Source organism: Thyridium curvatum (assembly GCF_004353045.1).
Source record: "Thyridium curvatum strain D216 chromosome Unknown NODE_38_length_371496_cov_78.080427, whole genome shotgun sequence".
Taxonomy (NCBI): domain Eukaryota; kingdom Fungi; phylum Ascomycota; class Sordariomycetes; order Thyridiales; family Thyridiaceae; genus Thyridium; species Thyridium curvatum.
Window position 1 is genome coordinate 3,093 of NW_022156793.1, and position 17,321 is coordinate 20,413.

At 55.8% G+C, this 17,321-nt stretch overlaps 6 protein-coding genes across 6 annotated transcripts; 4 read left to right on the forward strand and 2 right to left on the reverse strand.

Annotated features, from left to right (window-relative positions):
* Positions 1-1,258: 1,258 nt before the first annotated feature.
* Positions 1,259-1,769, forward strand: E0L32_006563 (uncharacterized protein; the record flags this gene model as incomplete). Its single annotated transcript, XM_031141209.1, has 2 exons — positions 1,259-1,346; positions 1,450-1,769. 2 exons carry the CDS (start codon positions 1,259-1,261, stop codon positions 1,767-1,769), a joined length of 408 nt encoding a protein of 135 aa, XP_030994629.1.
* A 1,533-nt stretch (positions 1,770-3,302) lies between these two features.
* E0L32_006564 (uncharacterized protein) lies at positions 3,303-3,962 on the reverse strand (the record flags this gene model as incomplete). The annotated part of the gene is made up of 1 exon (XM_031141210.1): positions 3,303-3,962. The coding sequence occupies one exon, from the start codon at positions 3,960-3,962 to the stop codon at positions 3,303-3,305; it is 660 nt and encodes a 219-aa protein (XP_030994630.1).
* Positions 3,963-6,576: 2,614 nt separating this feature from the next.
* E0L32_006565 (uncharacterized protein) lies at positions 6,577-7,904 on the reverse strand (the record flags this gene model as incomplete). Its single annotated transcript, XM_031141211.1, has 2 exons — positions 6,577-7,646; positions 7,700-7,904. The coding sequence occupies 2 exons, from the start codon at positions 7,902-7,904 to the stop codon at positions 6,577-6,579; spliced, it is 1,275 nt and encodes a 424-aa protein (XP_030994631.1).
* A 937-nt stretch (positions 7,905-8,841) lies between these two features.
* On the forward strand, positions 8,842-10,373 carry E0L32_006566 (uncharacterized protein; the record flags this gene model as incomplete). The annotated part of the gene is made up of 2 exons (XM_031141213.1): positions 8,842-9,184; positions 9,256-10,373. 2 exons carry the CDS (start codon positions 8,842-8,844, stop codon positions 10,371-10,373), a joined length of 1,461 nt encoding a protein of 486 aa, XP_030994632.1.
* A 1,301-nt stretch (positions 10,374-11,674) lies between these two features.
* On the forward strand, positions 11,675-13,362 carry E0L32_006567 (uncharacterized protein; the record flags this gene model as incomplete). The annotated part of the gene is made up of 2 exons (XM_031141214.1): positions 11,675-13,167; positions 13,245-13,362. 2 exons carry the CDS (start codon positions 11,675-11,677, stop codon positions 13,360-13,362), a joined length of 1,611 nt encoding a protein of 536 aa, XP_030994633.1.
* Positions 13,363-14,029: 667 nt separating this feature from the next.
* E0L32_006568 (uncharacterized protein) lies at positions 14,030-14,790 on the forward strand (the record flags this gene model as incomplete). The annotated part of the gene is made up of 3 exons (XM_031141215.1): positions 14,030-14,144; positions 14,311-14,510; positions 14,749-14,790. 3 exons carry the CDS (start codon positions 14,030-14,032, stop codon positions 14,788-14,790), a joined length of 357 nt encoding a protein of 118 aa, XP_030994634.1.
* Between the last annotated feature and the right edge of the window lie 2,531 nt (positions 14,791-17,321).

Genomic DNA, 17,321 nt, shown 5'->3' on the forward strand with positions numbered 1-17,321 from the left:
TCAGATTGATAAGGCCGTGTGCGTTCGGGGTTGGGGAAGTGGTGGTGGTGTCGCGCCCCGGACTTTGCGGACAGAAGGGGGCCAGTCTGTGAAGTGCGGTCCCCCGGACAAGCCAGTGTCAGTCTCACGCCTCGAATTGGACGCCATTCCTTGGATCGACAGCCCTAAGATGATGATCACTAAGCTCTTTCCATGGGGAATTTTTATCTCAGAGGTTTCTGATTGATGTGGGGGGTTGAAGGAGGGCGCAGTAGGGAGAGTGAAAGAGCTGCTCCCAACCGACACATGCAGGTCGCTTTGATACTGCAGTCACCGCTCCGTCGCTCCAGCTCCGAGATGCGTACGGAGAGAGTGTGTGCCTGCACTGCCTAGGCTGGCATCGCATGTCACCACGGAGGAGGGGATGGGGGGCCAGGGTGGGCTGAAGATGAGCCCATCTTTTGACAGCATGTGCTCACAAATCAGCGCCGGCGCGACTCGAAGAGCAAGAATCGAGGAACCACGACTGCACCCCGCGCGGCCGTCAGATGCAAAGCGGCGGCCTGTGATTGGCTGGCAGAGATGGGTGGTGTAATTCTTTGGTGTAGTCTGCAAGTTTATCTCTGTTCTCCAGTCCTCCAAGTCCTCCACATGCCCTCCAGTTGCCCTGTGCTGGCCTCAGGGCTGCCTTGGCGCCGGTTTTTAGCAGGGTCCGGCCCTCGGAGCGGTGTTTGCACTAACACCAGGTGCCCCGACGGTACCTGGCACTGGCCGGCCTTGCGCTGGACCCTACACCACTTTGCGCCCTTGGGAGATGTACCTCCTCCACCCGTTCGAGCTAGCAGCAAACCTGAGGACTGAGGTGAGCTTATTAGGTACCTTAGTTACCTCGACCCAGGCTCGGGCCCCCGAAAACGCCAAAGCCGACCTTTCCATCCCATCCCGAATCCGCCAAAGCTCGAGCTTGTGAAAAAAATAGCCCGGTCGCTTCCACGTCTATTTCTCTACCCTCCTTCCCTCCTCCTGCCCCTTCTTCACTCCCCGTCAACACCAACACACCATCACAGAAGCCACGCCAAACCAGTTCGCCAGCCAGTCTCGACCTCGATTCCTCTCGAACCAGAAACAATTCCCCGGCATTCAATCCAACACATCAGAGCCTCTACGACGACCGAGTTCGCCGTAGTCCGTCTAGCACCACCACACCACCGGACGCCCAGGCAGCACAACAACTCCCAGAAACCCAATCCATTTCGCCGCCTCCCTCCCATCCGCAAACATGTTCGCGACCAAGGCTCTCCGCCAGGCTGCTGCTCACGCCGAGCGCACCCCTCTCATCAAGTTCGTCGGCAAGCGCAGCATTCCTGGTGAGTAGATTCTTCCCCCCTCTCGTCTCCTCCTCTCGCCCTCTCCCCCTCTCCATTCTCGAGACGAATCAAGCATGACTGACCACTTGCCCCTCCCTTCCAGCCGCTGTCGACCACGCTCCTCAGCCTCACCCTGCCAGTCCCACCCACTCTCTCCCCTCCAGCTTCACCTCGGGCTCCTCCCACTCCTCCTTCAGCTCCTACCGCGACGCCGCCCAGCAGCACGGCCCCCTGCGCAAGACCTTCCGCTCCCTCGAGGAGTCCGGCGTCGGCGGTGCCAGCGGCGCCCAGCTCGGCGCCGTTGAGGCTCCCAAGGGCATGTTCTTTGACCGCAACGAGCTCCCCGCCCGCTTCCGGAGGGCCCCCATCTCCCTCGCCGAGATCGAGGCGGTCGAGACCGGTGGCGCTACCCTCTTCGCTTGAATCGGCCCTTGAGATGGGGCGATTCCAAAAGGGGAGTGTGAGCGCGGAGTGACCGACCGAACGAACGAGCAAACGACAAAAAGAATTTATCTGAGCGATGCACTATTTTCCCAGCACGCGATATATACCATCCAAAAGCGCGTGTCTTATTTCAACCTTCGCATCAACAGTATTGGGCAAAACTCAACGACAAGTTCTGACGAATAACCCAAACTTTATTTTCTTGTCATTGCATAGAGGAAAGGGTGCATGCCGGTCAGCAGCCAAAACAGACGGGACGATACGACGAGTCGTGTACCCAGGATTGGGCACGAAAGTGTACGAAGAAACTGAGAGAACAGAGAATTGGCTCACGCGACCGAGGGCTGGCTTTTTTTGGGATTTTGGAGAGCACGATACCATGTTTCAACTCCCTCTCCTTTTGCTGCATTACTTGGGATTTCGGGGCCGCCAGATATCAACATCGGCCCCCGGCGGACGGCATTCTTCTTCCCCCTCCTCTCTTCTATGTCACTCGACCAGAGCATCGCATTACTTTGGACACCGCAGGCGCAACGGAGAGACTGCAGAGCAGCAGCGATACGAGCAGCCCGCGCACAGCAGCCCGGGAATTGCGACGCGCGCTCTGTATGAATCCGCGCTGCCGGGAAGGAAAAGATCTCTACTGCAATCGGGTCAATCTTGTTATAGCAAACCGCAGATCAACAATTGAGCCCATTGACAACAGCTTTTGCCCGCTTCTTGACTGTCCGTGTCTGTGTTCGATTGATCGATGTTGAAATGCTCGTCTTCTCTCTAACCATGGTCATTGACATGTGAACCTACTCAGTTGTAGACAGCGGCGCAGTCATGTCAATGAGCCCGTGCTTGGCTTGTAAATCGTGACATTTTACTGACAAAAGCAAAAAGATGAAGGACTGTTCTCCAATCCAAAACTGCCAAGGCCATCAAGTCGGCATTCTTGCCCGGAAGAGCAAAAAGAACACCAAAAAACAAAATGAGAGTTGGAGAAATTGGGAATCGAACCCAACACCTTTCCCATGCTAAGGGAATGTCATACCACTAGACCATATCCCCGGGTGTGAAACCGGTTGTCCACCAGATGGTGGCTCTCATTGGTTGGGAGAGAGTGCCCTTATTGTGACTTATGTTCCCTGAACGAACTGACCCACGCTGGTTCTTCTTTAGTCTTATCCCATTCTTTAACAGAGAAGTGGTGACAATAGTTTCATCAAGTTAAACGGAAGCAGCAGATCACAAAAGGAGCATGTATGAGGCATGAATACGATAAACTCGGTTGCAATGCCGTATGTTCGAACGCCATGCCTCAAGCGCAGGATGCAGCGAGGGCTGTGCCTGGCTTTGGACCTCTTCTTTCTGTCCAGAGGTGAAACCTAAAAGTCCCTCTTCCATCCCTCCTCAGAAGCAGCATCTTATCCCGTGTCCTTCCACGATACTGGAGACACACACTGGAGACCACCCTTGACCCTGGGAACTCCCTCACATTCTTTCCCTCTCCCAACCCAAATCAAATCAAGCAACAACCATGCCCACGGCGACCACCAAGCCCGCCACCATCATGCCCAGCCCGCCGCGCAGCCCCGGCGACGCGGCGCTTATCCTGAACTCGGCCACGATGCCCTGCGTGAAGTTGGCCTCGGCGCCGGCCACGGCGACCTGCGACAGGTTGCCGCAGCGCGCGTTGATGGCCGCGTTGAACTTGAAGTCGGGCAGCTTGGCCGTCGCCGAGTCGAGGATGCCCGACGCCTGGTCGGTGCCGTGCGGGCTCGCCTGCTGGAAGGACGCGCGGTACGTGCTGTTGGTCCCGATGGTCGAGTAGTTGGCCACGCGCGAGTACTCGAGGCAGGTCGCCGGCATCACCGTCATGCCGAGGTTCGGGTCGTTGGCGGCGTTGGCGTTGGCGTTGGCGTTGACGTTGCCATTGGTGTTGGCATTGGCGTTGACGCCCGTGCCCGTGCCCGTGCCCGTCGTGCCTGTTGTGCCTGTCGTGCTGCCCGTGCCGGAGCCGAGCGGGCCGACGTTGACGTTGGAGCTGCCCGTGCCAGCCGTTCCCGTGTTGATGTTCTGGCGCGTCTCGAGGTCGTTGATGTCCAGCGAGTCGGCCGTCTGGTAGGCCTGCACGAGGGCGAGGGCCCAGAGCAGGCAGGCGAGGATGGAGATGCGCGAGATCATCTTGGAGTTGTTCTTGATGTAGACCGGCTAGAGAATCTGGCACTGCCGAGGGAGAAGAGGCGACTAGGAAGAAGAAAAAGAAGACGAATAGATATATGTATATGGTCCAAAGCGGCTAGAGACGAAGAAGCGAAGGTGGTCCGGCCACGAGAGAAGAGAAATGCAAGAACGAAAGGCAACGGCCGCGAACAGAAAAGCAGACGCACAGCAGCGAGAGAAGGGAGGTGTGAAAGGAAAAGAAGAGAGGAGATCAGATGGACACGACAAAAGAACAGACAAAAGACGGGTTTGGAACTACCAAGACCTGGTCGGTGCGGACCCGGGACTGGATAGGCTGCCCCCAAGAGCTTGACATCTGAGACCGAGACGCCTGTCTCCCAACCGTGCGGTGCCGTCACAGCAAGCCCAGCATCGCTTCTCTCACCTACCTACGCCAAGTACCGTGTCTCCACACGGGGCTAGACAAGTACATCTTATTCCAGATAAGCACTTCTTCATTGGGATGCAATTTCTAGCCGATGGTGCTGAGGCGACGTCGAAATGGGCGGTTGTCATTGAGGCTGAAACAGGGATCCCGCTAAGGGGGTGCGGATCCGAAACCACCAACGTCTCCGGTCCTGGTCCATTCTGCCACGGTGCCTCATGCATCGCCAAGACTCATCGTTAGGTAATCAAGAGTCGCAAGGATAGAAAAGGGTTTGCGAGTAATGGAAAATGTGTTGAAATTCAATGGCTTGGTGTTCTACAATTAGTGGGACCATCATCACAACTCATGCCTACCACTAAATATGCAGCTCACAGCCTCTGGAACTGCCCACCGGACACTTGCGATCCAGATCAATGATTCTAACTTGTACTTGGGTGCTATACTACTGGAAATGCTGGTTCTCGTGCTTACTCGCCCTTATTTTGGACGTCTCTTGAGAACGGACCTGGAGGGATCACCCAAGCACTTTGAAGCCAAGTTAGTTCATCACAGTTGTCCCTGCGGAGAATCGAACGTAGCGGGTGACCAGTCTGCCGGGCTCAGGCGTGTAAAAAGGGCCTACTCGAAGACATAGTCCTTATCTCTGAGGCGGCCATATGGAAAGATATAGATAGAAGATCGGGAATGGCTTCACTCGTTCTGTATTTGCCTTATGTCAACACAAGAGACTCTACTCCCGGCAGCATGAGTGGCCTCCTGTTCTATCGTGTCTTTGTGCTTCAACCTGTCTTTGGCTCGGTCTCTCGATCGCAGCGCCCCGGTCCCGAGCCTGTCAACTCCGCAAGAGAGCATCAACCTGTGCGGGACCTGTGCCACCGAGCCGGGACCCGTGGTACACTGCACCACTTGGATATGAGAATACTAAGCCAGGAACTGTCATGTGCGTACGTGTCGCTCCAGGAAATCTGTCTAAGGCCATCGGGAGCACGTCTGCTTTATACCATATCCTCTTCCGGACTACCGATAGCCAGTATACGCCGACCTGGCCATGCTACCACTCTCCTTGTGCCACAACTCGGCTCCAACAGCATCGCACAAACCACCTTCAACCAATCCGCCTTGTTAGCATCCCCCCAGCTCACCGATTCCTCGTCTTGGACGCGGGCCCGAGCTACAGTCTCTACAATAGCCAGTATCCCGCTGCTTGGGAGTGACTACTCTCGGGGCTCAAGACTTCCGGGCCATACAACAAAGACCGGATTTCTTGCCGCGCAAGATTTGGACGTCGTTACGGCTGGTGTGTGATACGCCTCTAAAGACATTGATGAATACTTTGAGAACTGGATGGTAGCCTTGGCCTCACCCGTGATGAGAGAATTGTTCAATCGCGATGGCATCATGGGCTACCATGGTCTGCCCCGGATGCCGTTACTATCATACATGACAATACAGGACGAACTCAGCAAGGTTTCTCAGACGGATGCGATGATGGGGCAATGCTGCCATATGGGAGTCGATGTCCTTTACCACAGGAACTCTGTCGGTACCCATCTCGAGGAAGCTGGGAACAGTGCATCGGCAGCTATGCAATGGTTGGCCGCTGTGCTCGCAGATCCCCATGCTGCTCAGCATCCCACAGCTCAGTGTACGTCCCAGAACGTTACGGAACGGCACGAGCCACGAATCCTAGGGCCGAGTGATGTTCTCTGTAGCCCTCGAAAGGAGAGCAGGTGATTCTTACAATAGCAATCCTGATTGACAGCCAAGACTCAACTCTTGATATCAACAAGAGTAATCCTATATAGAAACAAGCACTGAGTGCACCGACCTTCCGTATGGCTTTTGATCGACACTCGTGTTTGCCGTGTCTGTATATTGAAGGAGCCCGTGCGAGTGCCAATAGTTCACTTATCGGCTTACCCAGCTGAGCTCAGATGCGGAGACATGATCGTTCATTGGGGTTTCAATTAATGAGATGCGTTTTTATATTCACTGAACTTGAGCTTAGTAGCTCTGGGGAGGGAAACGCCGTCTAATAACAACCTTGGCTTCACCTTTACCATCATTTACCCCCAGGATGTATCGCGAGGGCTTGCAACACATATAAAGGCTCATATTAGACAGTTCGCTGAAGTTGTTTTGGGCATCCTTTGTCTATTATGGGTGTCTATAGAGACTGTGCTGACCTCAGCCCTCCCACACAAATTCCTGCTTGACACCCGGTATCAGCGGCCGCACAGCCATGCCGTAGTCGCCGGCATTGGGGGTCCTCAGCAGGGTGTGGATGTGGAACTTGGCGGGTTCGCTGTTGGTCAGGAACACGCCAGAGTGGTGGTCGAACTCGACCAGGATGACGGGGCTCTGCAGGCGGTAGTAAAAGGGGTCTTCGTTGCCGAAGCCGCCGATCCAGCAGAAGTAGGTCTCGTGGAACCACGACTTGATCTGTGCGAGACGCATGTCTCTTGACCTCTGCGGCAGGTACAGGAGGTACTGGTTCAAGATACCCATGACAATGTCTTGCTGTCCAGGCGTCATCTCGGAAACCAGGATTCCTTCGTAAGGGACGATGCGATTGTCGCGGTAGGCGCCGCACATATGGCGCTGGTCGTCGTGGTTCCAGCGGCCGTGCGGCATGGCCGGGTCCTTCATGAGCTTGTAAATTTGGGCGCGAGACTGCTGTTCGGCCGGCAGGCTCTGCATCAGCTGGAGACCGAGTCTTTCCTCTTCCTCGAGGATACGGGTGCCCTTGTACGGCCCGTCGTCGATGAGGTTGGGCTCCGCGCCAGTGAACCACGGGGAGACGATGATTTGGGATTTGTAAAAGAAGATATTCAAGCACAAATGGTGGCCATAGAACGAGAATCCCCACGGCTCGGTGGCTGAAGGCTTGCCGAAGATGACGAAGTTGTAAGAGAACTCGTTCATGACGGCAGGGGACTCAACAAGCTCGCCGAGAAAGCCATTGATGCGCATGGCACCGACGGCCTTTGCGTAGCCCTCGGGAGATAGACTGAGCTCGATGACCTTCATGACCTTGTCGCGCGTGGAGGGGGACAGCTCATCAAGGCGTATGCCCTTGTCGCTGAGCAGGAACTCGGGGTTAGACCAAGTCCTCCACTCGGGCGAGTCGATGTGATAGGTAAGGCGCAGGAGCTGGTCCTGGTTCAGGTCGCCGTTCAGCGCCCCGACGGCGTTGACGATGTCCTGCACGGGCACGCCTTCATCCTGGAGCTCAAACAGACCAGGGCGCACAGTTCCTGACACAAGCGTCAACACATGTCTCTGTCTAGTGAAGGAGGGTTCCTCATACCATCGTTTGTGACGCCCTTGAATGGCTCCTTGACCAATTGCAGCCAGAACATGTAGAGCGCGTGGAGCCATGGCGGGTTGCCGCCCTTCTTGAAGGCCTCGGCGTAGACGTGGGCGTCCTGCGTCTTCATGGTTGTGAACCTGGGGATTCCGAGATCGGGGAGAAACTGGCGGTACTCGCCGCCATGGGGCGCGTCGCTCGGCATGGCAGCAGCAGTCAGTTGTGCCCGTGGGATTGAGAATCTTGATTAGTCGAGCCTGGAACAACAGGATGCACGTCACACGTCTGTTGCGATCTTTGATATCCTAATATCCTGTCCTGAGATGAGTCTCAATCCGTCCTGCAGAACGGATAAACCACTCGCTCGTTCGGACCATGAATTTGACCTCCAAGCGTCCAGCCAAGCCGCGCACCCACAGCTCCTGTGTTAGGCGGACCTAATTCATCTGCCGATGAATGGCCGGCCCCGCGTTTTCGGTCGTATGTTTCCCCCTCACTCACTTCCGGCAGGGCGGTCTCACAGCCATCCCACCTAGTTGTACTCAGGCCATTCTCTGCCTTCAATGTTTCCACAGTGTCCTTGTGGTCGGCAGCACCGCAAAGCCTGTAGAGGCCATTGAATGCACTTCAGGGGGAGACGACCACGCGACTTGGTGACCTTCAGCCATGGCCATGGCCACGGCCCATAGCCGCCACATTGCCAATCTCGTCTTCGGATGTCCTTCAGCCGACTTCTATGCCTAGCCCTACAGAGCACACAACAATGCAAAGGTGACGTGACGCCATCGGGGACGGCAGCCCCGGATCGTGAATGGCCTTCGAAGTTCCAGTTGCTCTCAGCTGTGCTTTAGCCTTCGATGGCCTGTCAAACACGTGCTACGTGGCTGTGTCAGCCCCAAAAGCAACCCGGCTTGGGCGCTAATCGCCCGTGCTATTGCAATCTCCAGGGGGAGCCACTTTGGGCGCGTGGGTGCCTCCGTGACGTCAGTGATTCTCGCACCAATGCCAAGAAATTTGCGAGAATCGCGACCGTCCGTCATGGACTCTGAACTTCATCCTTTGTTTCTGAGCACCAGCTGGGGAGGGAACAGTCATTCCGCGTCTCACACCGAAGAACAGTAGCTTTCGAGCACCGTCGCGCAATGAACCATGCTTCTAGGCGGCTGTCTACACAGCTGTGCCGACTGTCCGCCCCGGCAGCCCCAGCTCCAATAACACTCGCTGCACCCAGTCCTTGGCGACCCATACCTTGGCGTCTAGCTGCCGTTGAGACCCGAACACGTCCTTTCACCGGTACTGCGATCTGGAGGAAGAAGGATCTCGACGAGCCCGAGCGAAAAGCCAAGGAACTCAATCAAAAGGGGCTGGACGACCACGAGAAAGATGTGAAGCTTCGGCAGCACCAGGTCAAGCGGCCCTGGCTTCGCGAGAACGCCGACAAGCCTCCCGCAGACCAGCCGGCTCAGAACAATCCCATGGCCAAAGGTAACAGGCAATATCAGGCCTTCCAATTCGCCACACACTGCTTGGAAGTATTGGCTAATTATGCAATCTAGGGAAGCTCCTGACTACGCCCACGCGCCTGCTCAAGCTCATCCTCCCACTGCCCCTGGCCATCGAGAAAGACAAGGACAATAACAGCAAGGAGTACGGGCGTTCCATATCTGTCAATGACGACATCCAACCGCTTGCGCTCCTCATTCATCCCCAACAGCCCCTCTCCTACGTCGAGCGTCTGATCCAGGCCGAGCTCCCCCCAGTCCTCGAGGATGGCAGGGAAAAGATCCCCAATATCTACTTCCGTGCCGAGGATACAACCACCGACAGGGCCAAGGAGAAGAAAGGTCCGTCCAGCCCGCACGTCGCTTCGTATTCTGGCCTCGGTCATGAAGCCGAGGAGGATCGCAAGGACTCGGAAAAGAACTGGGTGCGCTGGAGCAGCAGCACCGAGATGGGCGACTTTATCCGTGACGCCGCGCGCGGCCGTGAATTTGCCATCGAGGTCGAGGGCTACCATCTCGAGATGCGAGTCGGCGTACCCAGCTTCAGTGACCGGACCTACTACATGCGGCTGCGGCTGCGGCGCATGAGCAAGGAGATCGAGGAGCTGTCCAGGATCAAGACCGAGTGCGACCTGCTCGCGCACAAGAGCGCGCACACGTTAGCCAAGGGTGGGTTTGCCATGCTGTCGGCCTGGTGGGGGATCGTTTACTATGTGACCTTCCACACCGAGTTCGGATGGGACCTCGTCGAGCCCATCACCTACCTCGCAGGCCTGACGACCATCATGGGCGGCTACCTGTGGTTTCTCTACATCAGCCGCGACCTGAGCTACAAGGCCGCCATGAACATCACCGTGTCCAGGCGCCAGAATGCGCTGTACGAGAGCAGGGGCTTCGACCTGCACAAGTGGGAGAACCTGGTGCAGGAGGCCAATGCCCTGCGCAAGGAGGTCAAGACGGTGGCCAGCGAGTACGACGTCGACTGGGACGAGACCAAGGATCTGGGGGGAGAAGAAGTGAAAGAAGTGCTGGACAAGGAGAAGAAGAAGAACGGCCGGCACGAAGACGACGAAGAGGAGGCGGAGGAGGAAGAGAGATCCAAGACGGAGAAGGACAAGGAGAAGGAAGAGGAGGAGCAGAAGAGCAAGGAGGAGAAGAAGGAGTCAGAATGATTCGCCGAGCAAGGAGGTCGCAACACGCGGGAAGGTACCGAAACACACACACACACACGCGCGCGCGCACGTCACATTAACACATACACGATACCCTTTCCGGGAGACTCAGCACCCGGGTTCCTGTTATGCAACAAGACTATCATCATCCGGGGATACACGGAAGCGGCGGCGTTGGCTGGGCTCGGAGATATGCGCCTGGGACTGGACTAGGAACCATGTAAATCGATAGCCAAGACGGCCGGTCAGGGGAGAGCACACGACCACCTGCATGTATTGTGTAAAGCGTTGCATTCTTTTTTTCTTGCTTTGGTCTGTAATCGAGGCGCCTCTCCGAATCCTGGGATTGTTGGGCTAATAGCTTGACCGGTCGGGCCTAGTACATATGAAGCGTGAAAAACTAGCGAGAGAGCGTGATCGCGGAATCGCGGGAGGTCGTCGTTCCATGACTGTTTTCTGGAAGCATTTGATCAGATCATGAGATTGTGCATGCGGAGGTGGTGTTACTTCTTTTTGTTTCTTGGTCAGCCTTGGGAGATTGGCACTGACAGGCGCTGGCCAGTGCGCCCGTGCGCGCTGTAGCGCCTTACTAGTGAGGTGTTACAGGCGACGGTAGCGCGTCATGGACACCCGTGGACTCAATCTTGGTCAAGAAGGCGCTATTGCAGGCGCTGTGGTTGGCGGAACGAGAGCGAAGCGAGTGCTGAACGGCGCTGATGAGGGGTGGCACTGGGGGATCCCGGCTCTCGGCTTGCGGATCCACACCAGCTCGGAAGCTCCGTCATGATAACCCCACCATCAAATGCTCCAAGGGCTGCTTCCTGCCTCAGCCGCCTTCCCGCCTTCACCCCACATTAGGTAGGCAGGTAGTCGGCAATTTGCAACGTCTCCAGCTCTCTCCATTTCTCAACGCGCCTCCGGAGATGCGCGATCCCGCCGTTCGCTCCCGTACTTAAGGGCACTCTGGCAGAGCAGAGACCTGCCGGCACTGCTTCCCCTACCACTCGATATCGGATGACAACCTTTCAATCTCTAGCTCTATCCTGAATGAATTGTGCCTAGCCGCCAAGTACATGATCGATAACGGCCCCGCATTCCACTCACTGTTCAAAACTGGTCGGCTACATCTTTCTCATTCTTGATGACCCGGCCGATAACAACCTTGGTACCCTCCAAACCGTCGCTTGCTCGGCCCTGACCGCCGTCCGGACTTTCTCAACACCTCAATTACAGATACTCGACCCTAAACTGGGGCTCGCGAAGCCCGATACGCAGAGAACACGCCCCCGCACCCCGCGGCCATGGCCCCCTCCATCATTCACCTGCCCGACGGGCAGCACTTTACCGTCACCCCAGTATTTGCCGGTCTTTTCTTCAAGTCACACGAACTCAACACGCACGCTTCAGCCTTTCCCATCGGCTGGACCGTCGTCCTCCACACCGAGGAGGTGGAAGAAGAACATGACACCGAGCCGCAACCCCGCAGAGGCGCCGACGGCGATGCCAGTGGCGACAACGATGTCGACATGGAACCGGAACGGCCCAAGGTTCCAAAGCGGACAAGCCACATCCACTCATACACCAAGCCCACGCTCCAGAACGACAGCCTCTTCATCAGCTCCATCAGCAACCCCAGCAGCAGCGACTTCAAGCCTGCCACGAGCCCCACGCGCCAGATCGCCATGATGCTCTGGGTCACGCTGTACTGGTACTTCCACCAACCCGAGCCCTCCAAACTGCTGCCCTTGACAGAGCAGTCCAGATACACACCCGAGAATGGACGGCCGAGAGGGGACTGGAGGATCAATATCAAGAGAGATGGCGTTCTGCGAGGGCGAAACCTGATCCCGAAGCTCGAGAGGATGGGCCTGATCATGAGCCAGGACTCCGCAGTAGGAACGGCCATGGGCGACAACGAGGGCTGGGGCCGCATGTTCGTCAGCCGCAAGGTCTTCTGGCAGACTCCCGGCCGCCTGTTTCTCTTCACGCTGCAGCCGCAAATCAAGTCACACCCCGGATCTCCCATCGGCAGCCGTCCAAGCTCGCCGGTTCGCAGCATCGAGTCCAACTCTCCGCACGGCAGCCTGCACGGCGCGCATCTGTCGCAGACACAGTTTGCCGCTGCCGACATGCCCGGGGCTCCCATGCCGACCACTCTCACCTCCGCCCCGACCTTTCCCATCGGCCCTTTCTTCTCGACCTCGCACCTTCCAACCTACTACCCGCCGCCCCCGTTGCAATACACCATCACGAACCACGTGCGACACCCCATCCGGCCCAAGCCTCCGCGCATGGGCGAGGTCTTCTACACACGCTTCGTCCCCTCTGTCAACCAATATCTCGCGTTCCGCGTGGCCTCGGCTTCAAACAAGCCTGTGCCCTACCTGGGGCCCGTCGGTACCAAACCGCCAGAGCATACACACCTGTCCACCCTCAGCGACACCTCTCTCTTGCAGATGTGGCTCGGCAATCCGCGAGTCCAGAAGTTCTGGGGCAACTACCAACCCAACTTCCTGACCAACGCGCTTCAGTCGCGCCATAGCTTCCCCGTCATCGGCCTGTGGGACGGCGTTCCCTTTGGCTATTTTGAGGTCTACTGGGTCAAGGAAGATCTGCTGGGAAGGTTCATGGGAAGTGACGCGGCCGACTTTGACCGCGGTTTCCACGTCTTGATCGGCGAGGAATGGGCCAGGGGTCGGGTGCAGTCGTGGCTGTCCAGTTTGGTTCACATATTGCTGTGCATGGACAACCGGACAATGAGCGTGTGCTGTGAGCCGCGAGTTGATAATGCCAGGTGAGTCCGATATACCCCTTTCCTCGAGACTCGAAACAAGGAGCGTTGAGAAACTGACCATGTTTTTGATATCGTAGATTTATTCAGCATCTTCAGTTCGCGGGCTTTGTCAAGGAAAGGGAAGTCGCTTTTGCGCACAAGCAGTCTTGGCTTGGACGCCTGCGGAGAGAGGACTGGGATGGCCCTGCTATGTGATTAGAAGGCTTTTAGCAGCATAAGAACAGCGAGAAGACGTGTTGGTCACTTTGATTTCACAGAGGAAGGCTACGATGTTAATGAGACACAGCGATGAGGTATTAGGTCACATATGGATGGTTCAGGAATCATGACGGAACGGACGAAGATTTCATGGGAAGGCGGATCACGAGCTCAAAGATGTGGAACTGTTTCCTGAAGCTGATACAGAGTACAGAGTATAAAGCCTTGATGATTGACTATCTGGCACTTCATATTGTCGTTGAAGAGTAGATCGCAAGGCCCTCGATGGCACTGCCATGCCTTGAAGTTTCAATACATCTTGCCTGCATATCCGCTCTTTACTGCCGTTTCGGCTTGCTAGATAGCCTTTGACTTTTTGAACGGACACAGCTAAGAAACTCCAGACACTTGTTATACTCTGTCAGTTGCGCGGACACCCGCTCCTATCGTGAGTCTCATTCATCATACGGCACCGTTTACAGTGCCAATATTACAGTGCATATATCGAAATCGCACATATCTGCGACCACCGCTCTCTAGCCCCACCATTGGGCGTCGCTTTCCCCCAACATCAAACTCACTCACCGATGAGACAAGACAGGGCCGGTTTGGAGGGAATGAGTTGGCCGACACCTCGAGCTCTCCGAATATATACGTAGTCATCATGTCCTTTCCCAACATCTACACCCACCGCAAGGTGGCCGACACGGCGGCACGCAGCTGCGACATTTGTTACAAGCAGAGCACGAGCGTCCTCATCACGCCCGAGAAACAGGTCAGTGAGTGTGTGAGAGAGACACATAGGGAGCCTGGGTGTTGAGCGTATATCACGGTTGTTTCTCAGTTCATAAAGCTGACACATGTAATATCGGCCGCCTCGTCAGGACTTCTTCTATGTGTGCCCTGCCCACCTGAAAGACCGCGGCTTCTGCAGCCCGATCATAGACCAGGCCGCCGTGGAAGCCAAGAAGAAGAAGGAGATGGCCGAGGAGGTGGAGCGGGTTAAAAAGGAGTACGAGGAGAAACAGAGGAGAAAGAAGGAGAAGGACGCCGAAAAGGATAAAGACAAGGACAAGGAGAAAGGCAAGGACGACAAGAAGGATGATGAGAAGAAGAGCGACGACAAGTCCAAGGACAAGGACAAGGTATGCGTGTTCTCCCTCTCATGACCAAGTCAACTCCGAAGAATTGAGAGCTTGGGAAAGAAACTGACTAGTCTGTCCTGACAGGAAGCATCTCCGACAGATTCACCAACGCCCGAGGAGGAGCCAAGGGTGTTTGCACTGCAAAGGCAAGTCATGGATGGGCCGCGCTGTATAGTCTTGCAAATATACTCTGATATCCGACATCGACTTCTTCTTCTGCTTGCTAACTCTACCGTAGAACTTTCTACAGCCAGCGTCTCGAGAAGAAGAGGCAAGCTGAGATTTCAAAACGGAACAGAGAACGGCTGCAGAACCCCTCGTTGTTCCCGTCCGTCCCCAAAGGGTTACCTTGAGAGCACCACATACCAACTCTGCTTCTCTTGCGTTGGGCATCAAGGGCAACCGGAGTACTTCGGGCCGCTTGGTCCATCCTGGCTTCGGACCGTCAGAAGTCTTAAATCCGGCCGGCCGCCAGAAGTCGCCGGCGGAGGAAAAGCCATACTCTTTTTCTGGTAGCCGGCTGCTGCGGAGTGCCGCAGCACTCCGCAGGTCCCACGGCGGCCTGTGTACGACTATACTTATTATACGAACACGAAGGAATGTGAGCGAGGCAGTAGGCCTAATGGGACTCACTGTCTCTTCCTCGTGCAATATTCCCGCATCAAGCGAACCCCAAAGGCCACACTGTTCGTGCAGACAACATTCCGGGTACAAGCAAGACACGGGCCGCATTGTACCCTCCATGTACCCCGTCTGGCCCTATAGGGCATCGGCTGATGATTAGATCGAATCAAACAGAGACACATCCGTTCTCGCTGTCGCCTGCATATTTTGGCACAAGGCCCCAGCTTCGGGATCTGCGTATTGGCATATGTGTGTGACCTTCCTGTCCCCTCGCTCTCTCACATCGAGCCGATGGCACGCGTCTTCGGAGACAGGGTGTTGCATGTCAATCTAGAACGCCAATGCCTGTGCTTGGAGAGTACAACATCACTCCATTCCTGCAGGACAGACAGGCGGTTGTTGCTGCTACTGCGGCATGATGCATCATCTCTGACACCTCGTTTCTTACATGCGTTCGCTAGCGCCTGTGGCACAAAAGGCACTTTTTTCTCTCGATATGATCTGAAAGTGGCCCTCCCGTTTACGCTGGCCGGCCTGTGATTGGAACGGCCGGTATGGCCCTCGTGGACATCCGGCGACCTTTGCACAACTTCCAGTCTGCCAAGACTTACCACTGTTATAGTCTGCAACAGGCTGCTCCTTACAGCAAATTTCTGCGAGAGGCTGCAAGGGCTGAAAAGAGCCCAGTGCCGTCTTATCCGCAGGCGGGGATTTTCGGTGGCAGTGCTATGTACGTACATAGATGTATGTATATGTATATGTGTATGTACATATGTCTGTATGCTACGTATTAGTTTGTCGATATACGCCTTACGAAACTGATCATGCTTACTTTTTCTCGGACATTTCATTCCACAGTTCAGTCAGCCAGCCAGCCCTATGACAGCCACAGATTGCACAACTCTGTTTCATAACAGACCATTTAAACTAACGTGTTGCTGACAGGGCGTGCCTCTCTGCTGCATCCGTTCTCATCACATGACTCTTAGTCTGACGGGAACGAGCCGTAAGCCGTCCGAGCTAGACGAATCGAAAGTCTTACACACACACACACGCTACCGCCATCAGCGCAAAAGTACCCTTGCGGAGCTGGCTAACTTTCTTTTCTGACGGGGTTGTCCCTGCGAACTAATCTGATCTGCCAGAGGGATCAAGGGACCCCCCCCCGGCCCTCTCCTCTGAAAGGGTGGGAATCGATCACACATCGGCTATGAGAAGCTGTAGTGGTGGTGGTGTGCGAAACGGGCATCACCCCCCTTCTCCAGTGTGTGAGGTGGACAGCTATCGTTTCACGCACACCCCATCAGCAAGCAGTACGCGGGGGAAGAGGGAAAATGGATGATGGACAAGGGAAAAAGATAGAGAGAAAGAAGAGTACCTATTGGGGGACCAATACGACTGCCGTCGCGTTGGTCACCTGAACAGGGCTAGTGCTTACTCTTCTGCCTTTCTATCCTCCCCTCTGGCTGGTTTGTGCCTCAGCTGTGCTTACTTGCGTACAAAGGCAAATGGTGGCCCGTGGATCGCGAGACTCTGGTGTCCCTTGGCTTTCCGGACCGTCTTGACGCCTCGCTCGCGCTTTTCTCGCGCATAACTAAGTCAAGTGCACCACCCCTCGCAAGCAACCATATCCGGCAAGTCCCAAAAGGCCCCTTCAACTTATCCCGGGAATAACCTGACTTGAAGAGGATGGTCACCCCAGAAGGAGAAGACGAACAGCATGGATCATGAGACGCCAACTTCGTCATCTAGGGGGGCCCGCATCTTGCTCTCGCTTCCTCGGGGACAAGCGAGGCTTGAAGAAGTAAGCTCGGCTCTAAGCATTGCCTTCTTTGAGCCTAGGTTGGCGCCCGCGTGGAGAGGGTAGGGGGTAGGTACCATGAGGGCCTTGCCAGTCGAAACTTAAGTCCAAAGAAGTCAAAGATGCCATGTGTAAAAGCATGGGGGACCCTGACTTGCGAGGGTGGAGTCGGCTGCGGGTGCGACCCTTCGTGCCGCGATGCTGACAAGATTGCCCGTCTGGGGTTCAAGAGACAAGGTCAGGCCATCCCGTAATTAGACTAGACTCCCGGACAGTGCTCAGCATGGGATAGACGGAACTTTCCTTGTGAGTTGGGAAGAGGTGCAAGTATCTGGAGGAGTCATATAACAAAACGCCTCGGAAGGGCAGGTAAGCTGGGTGATCTC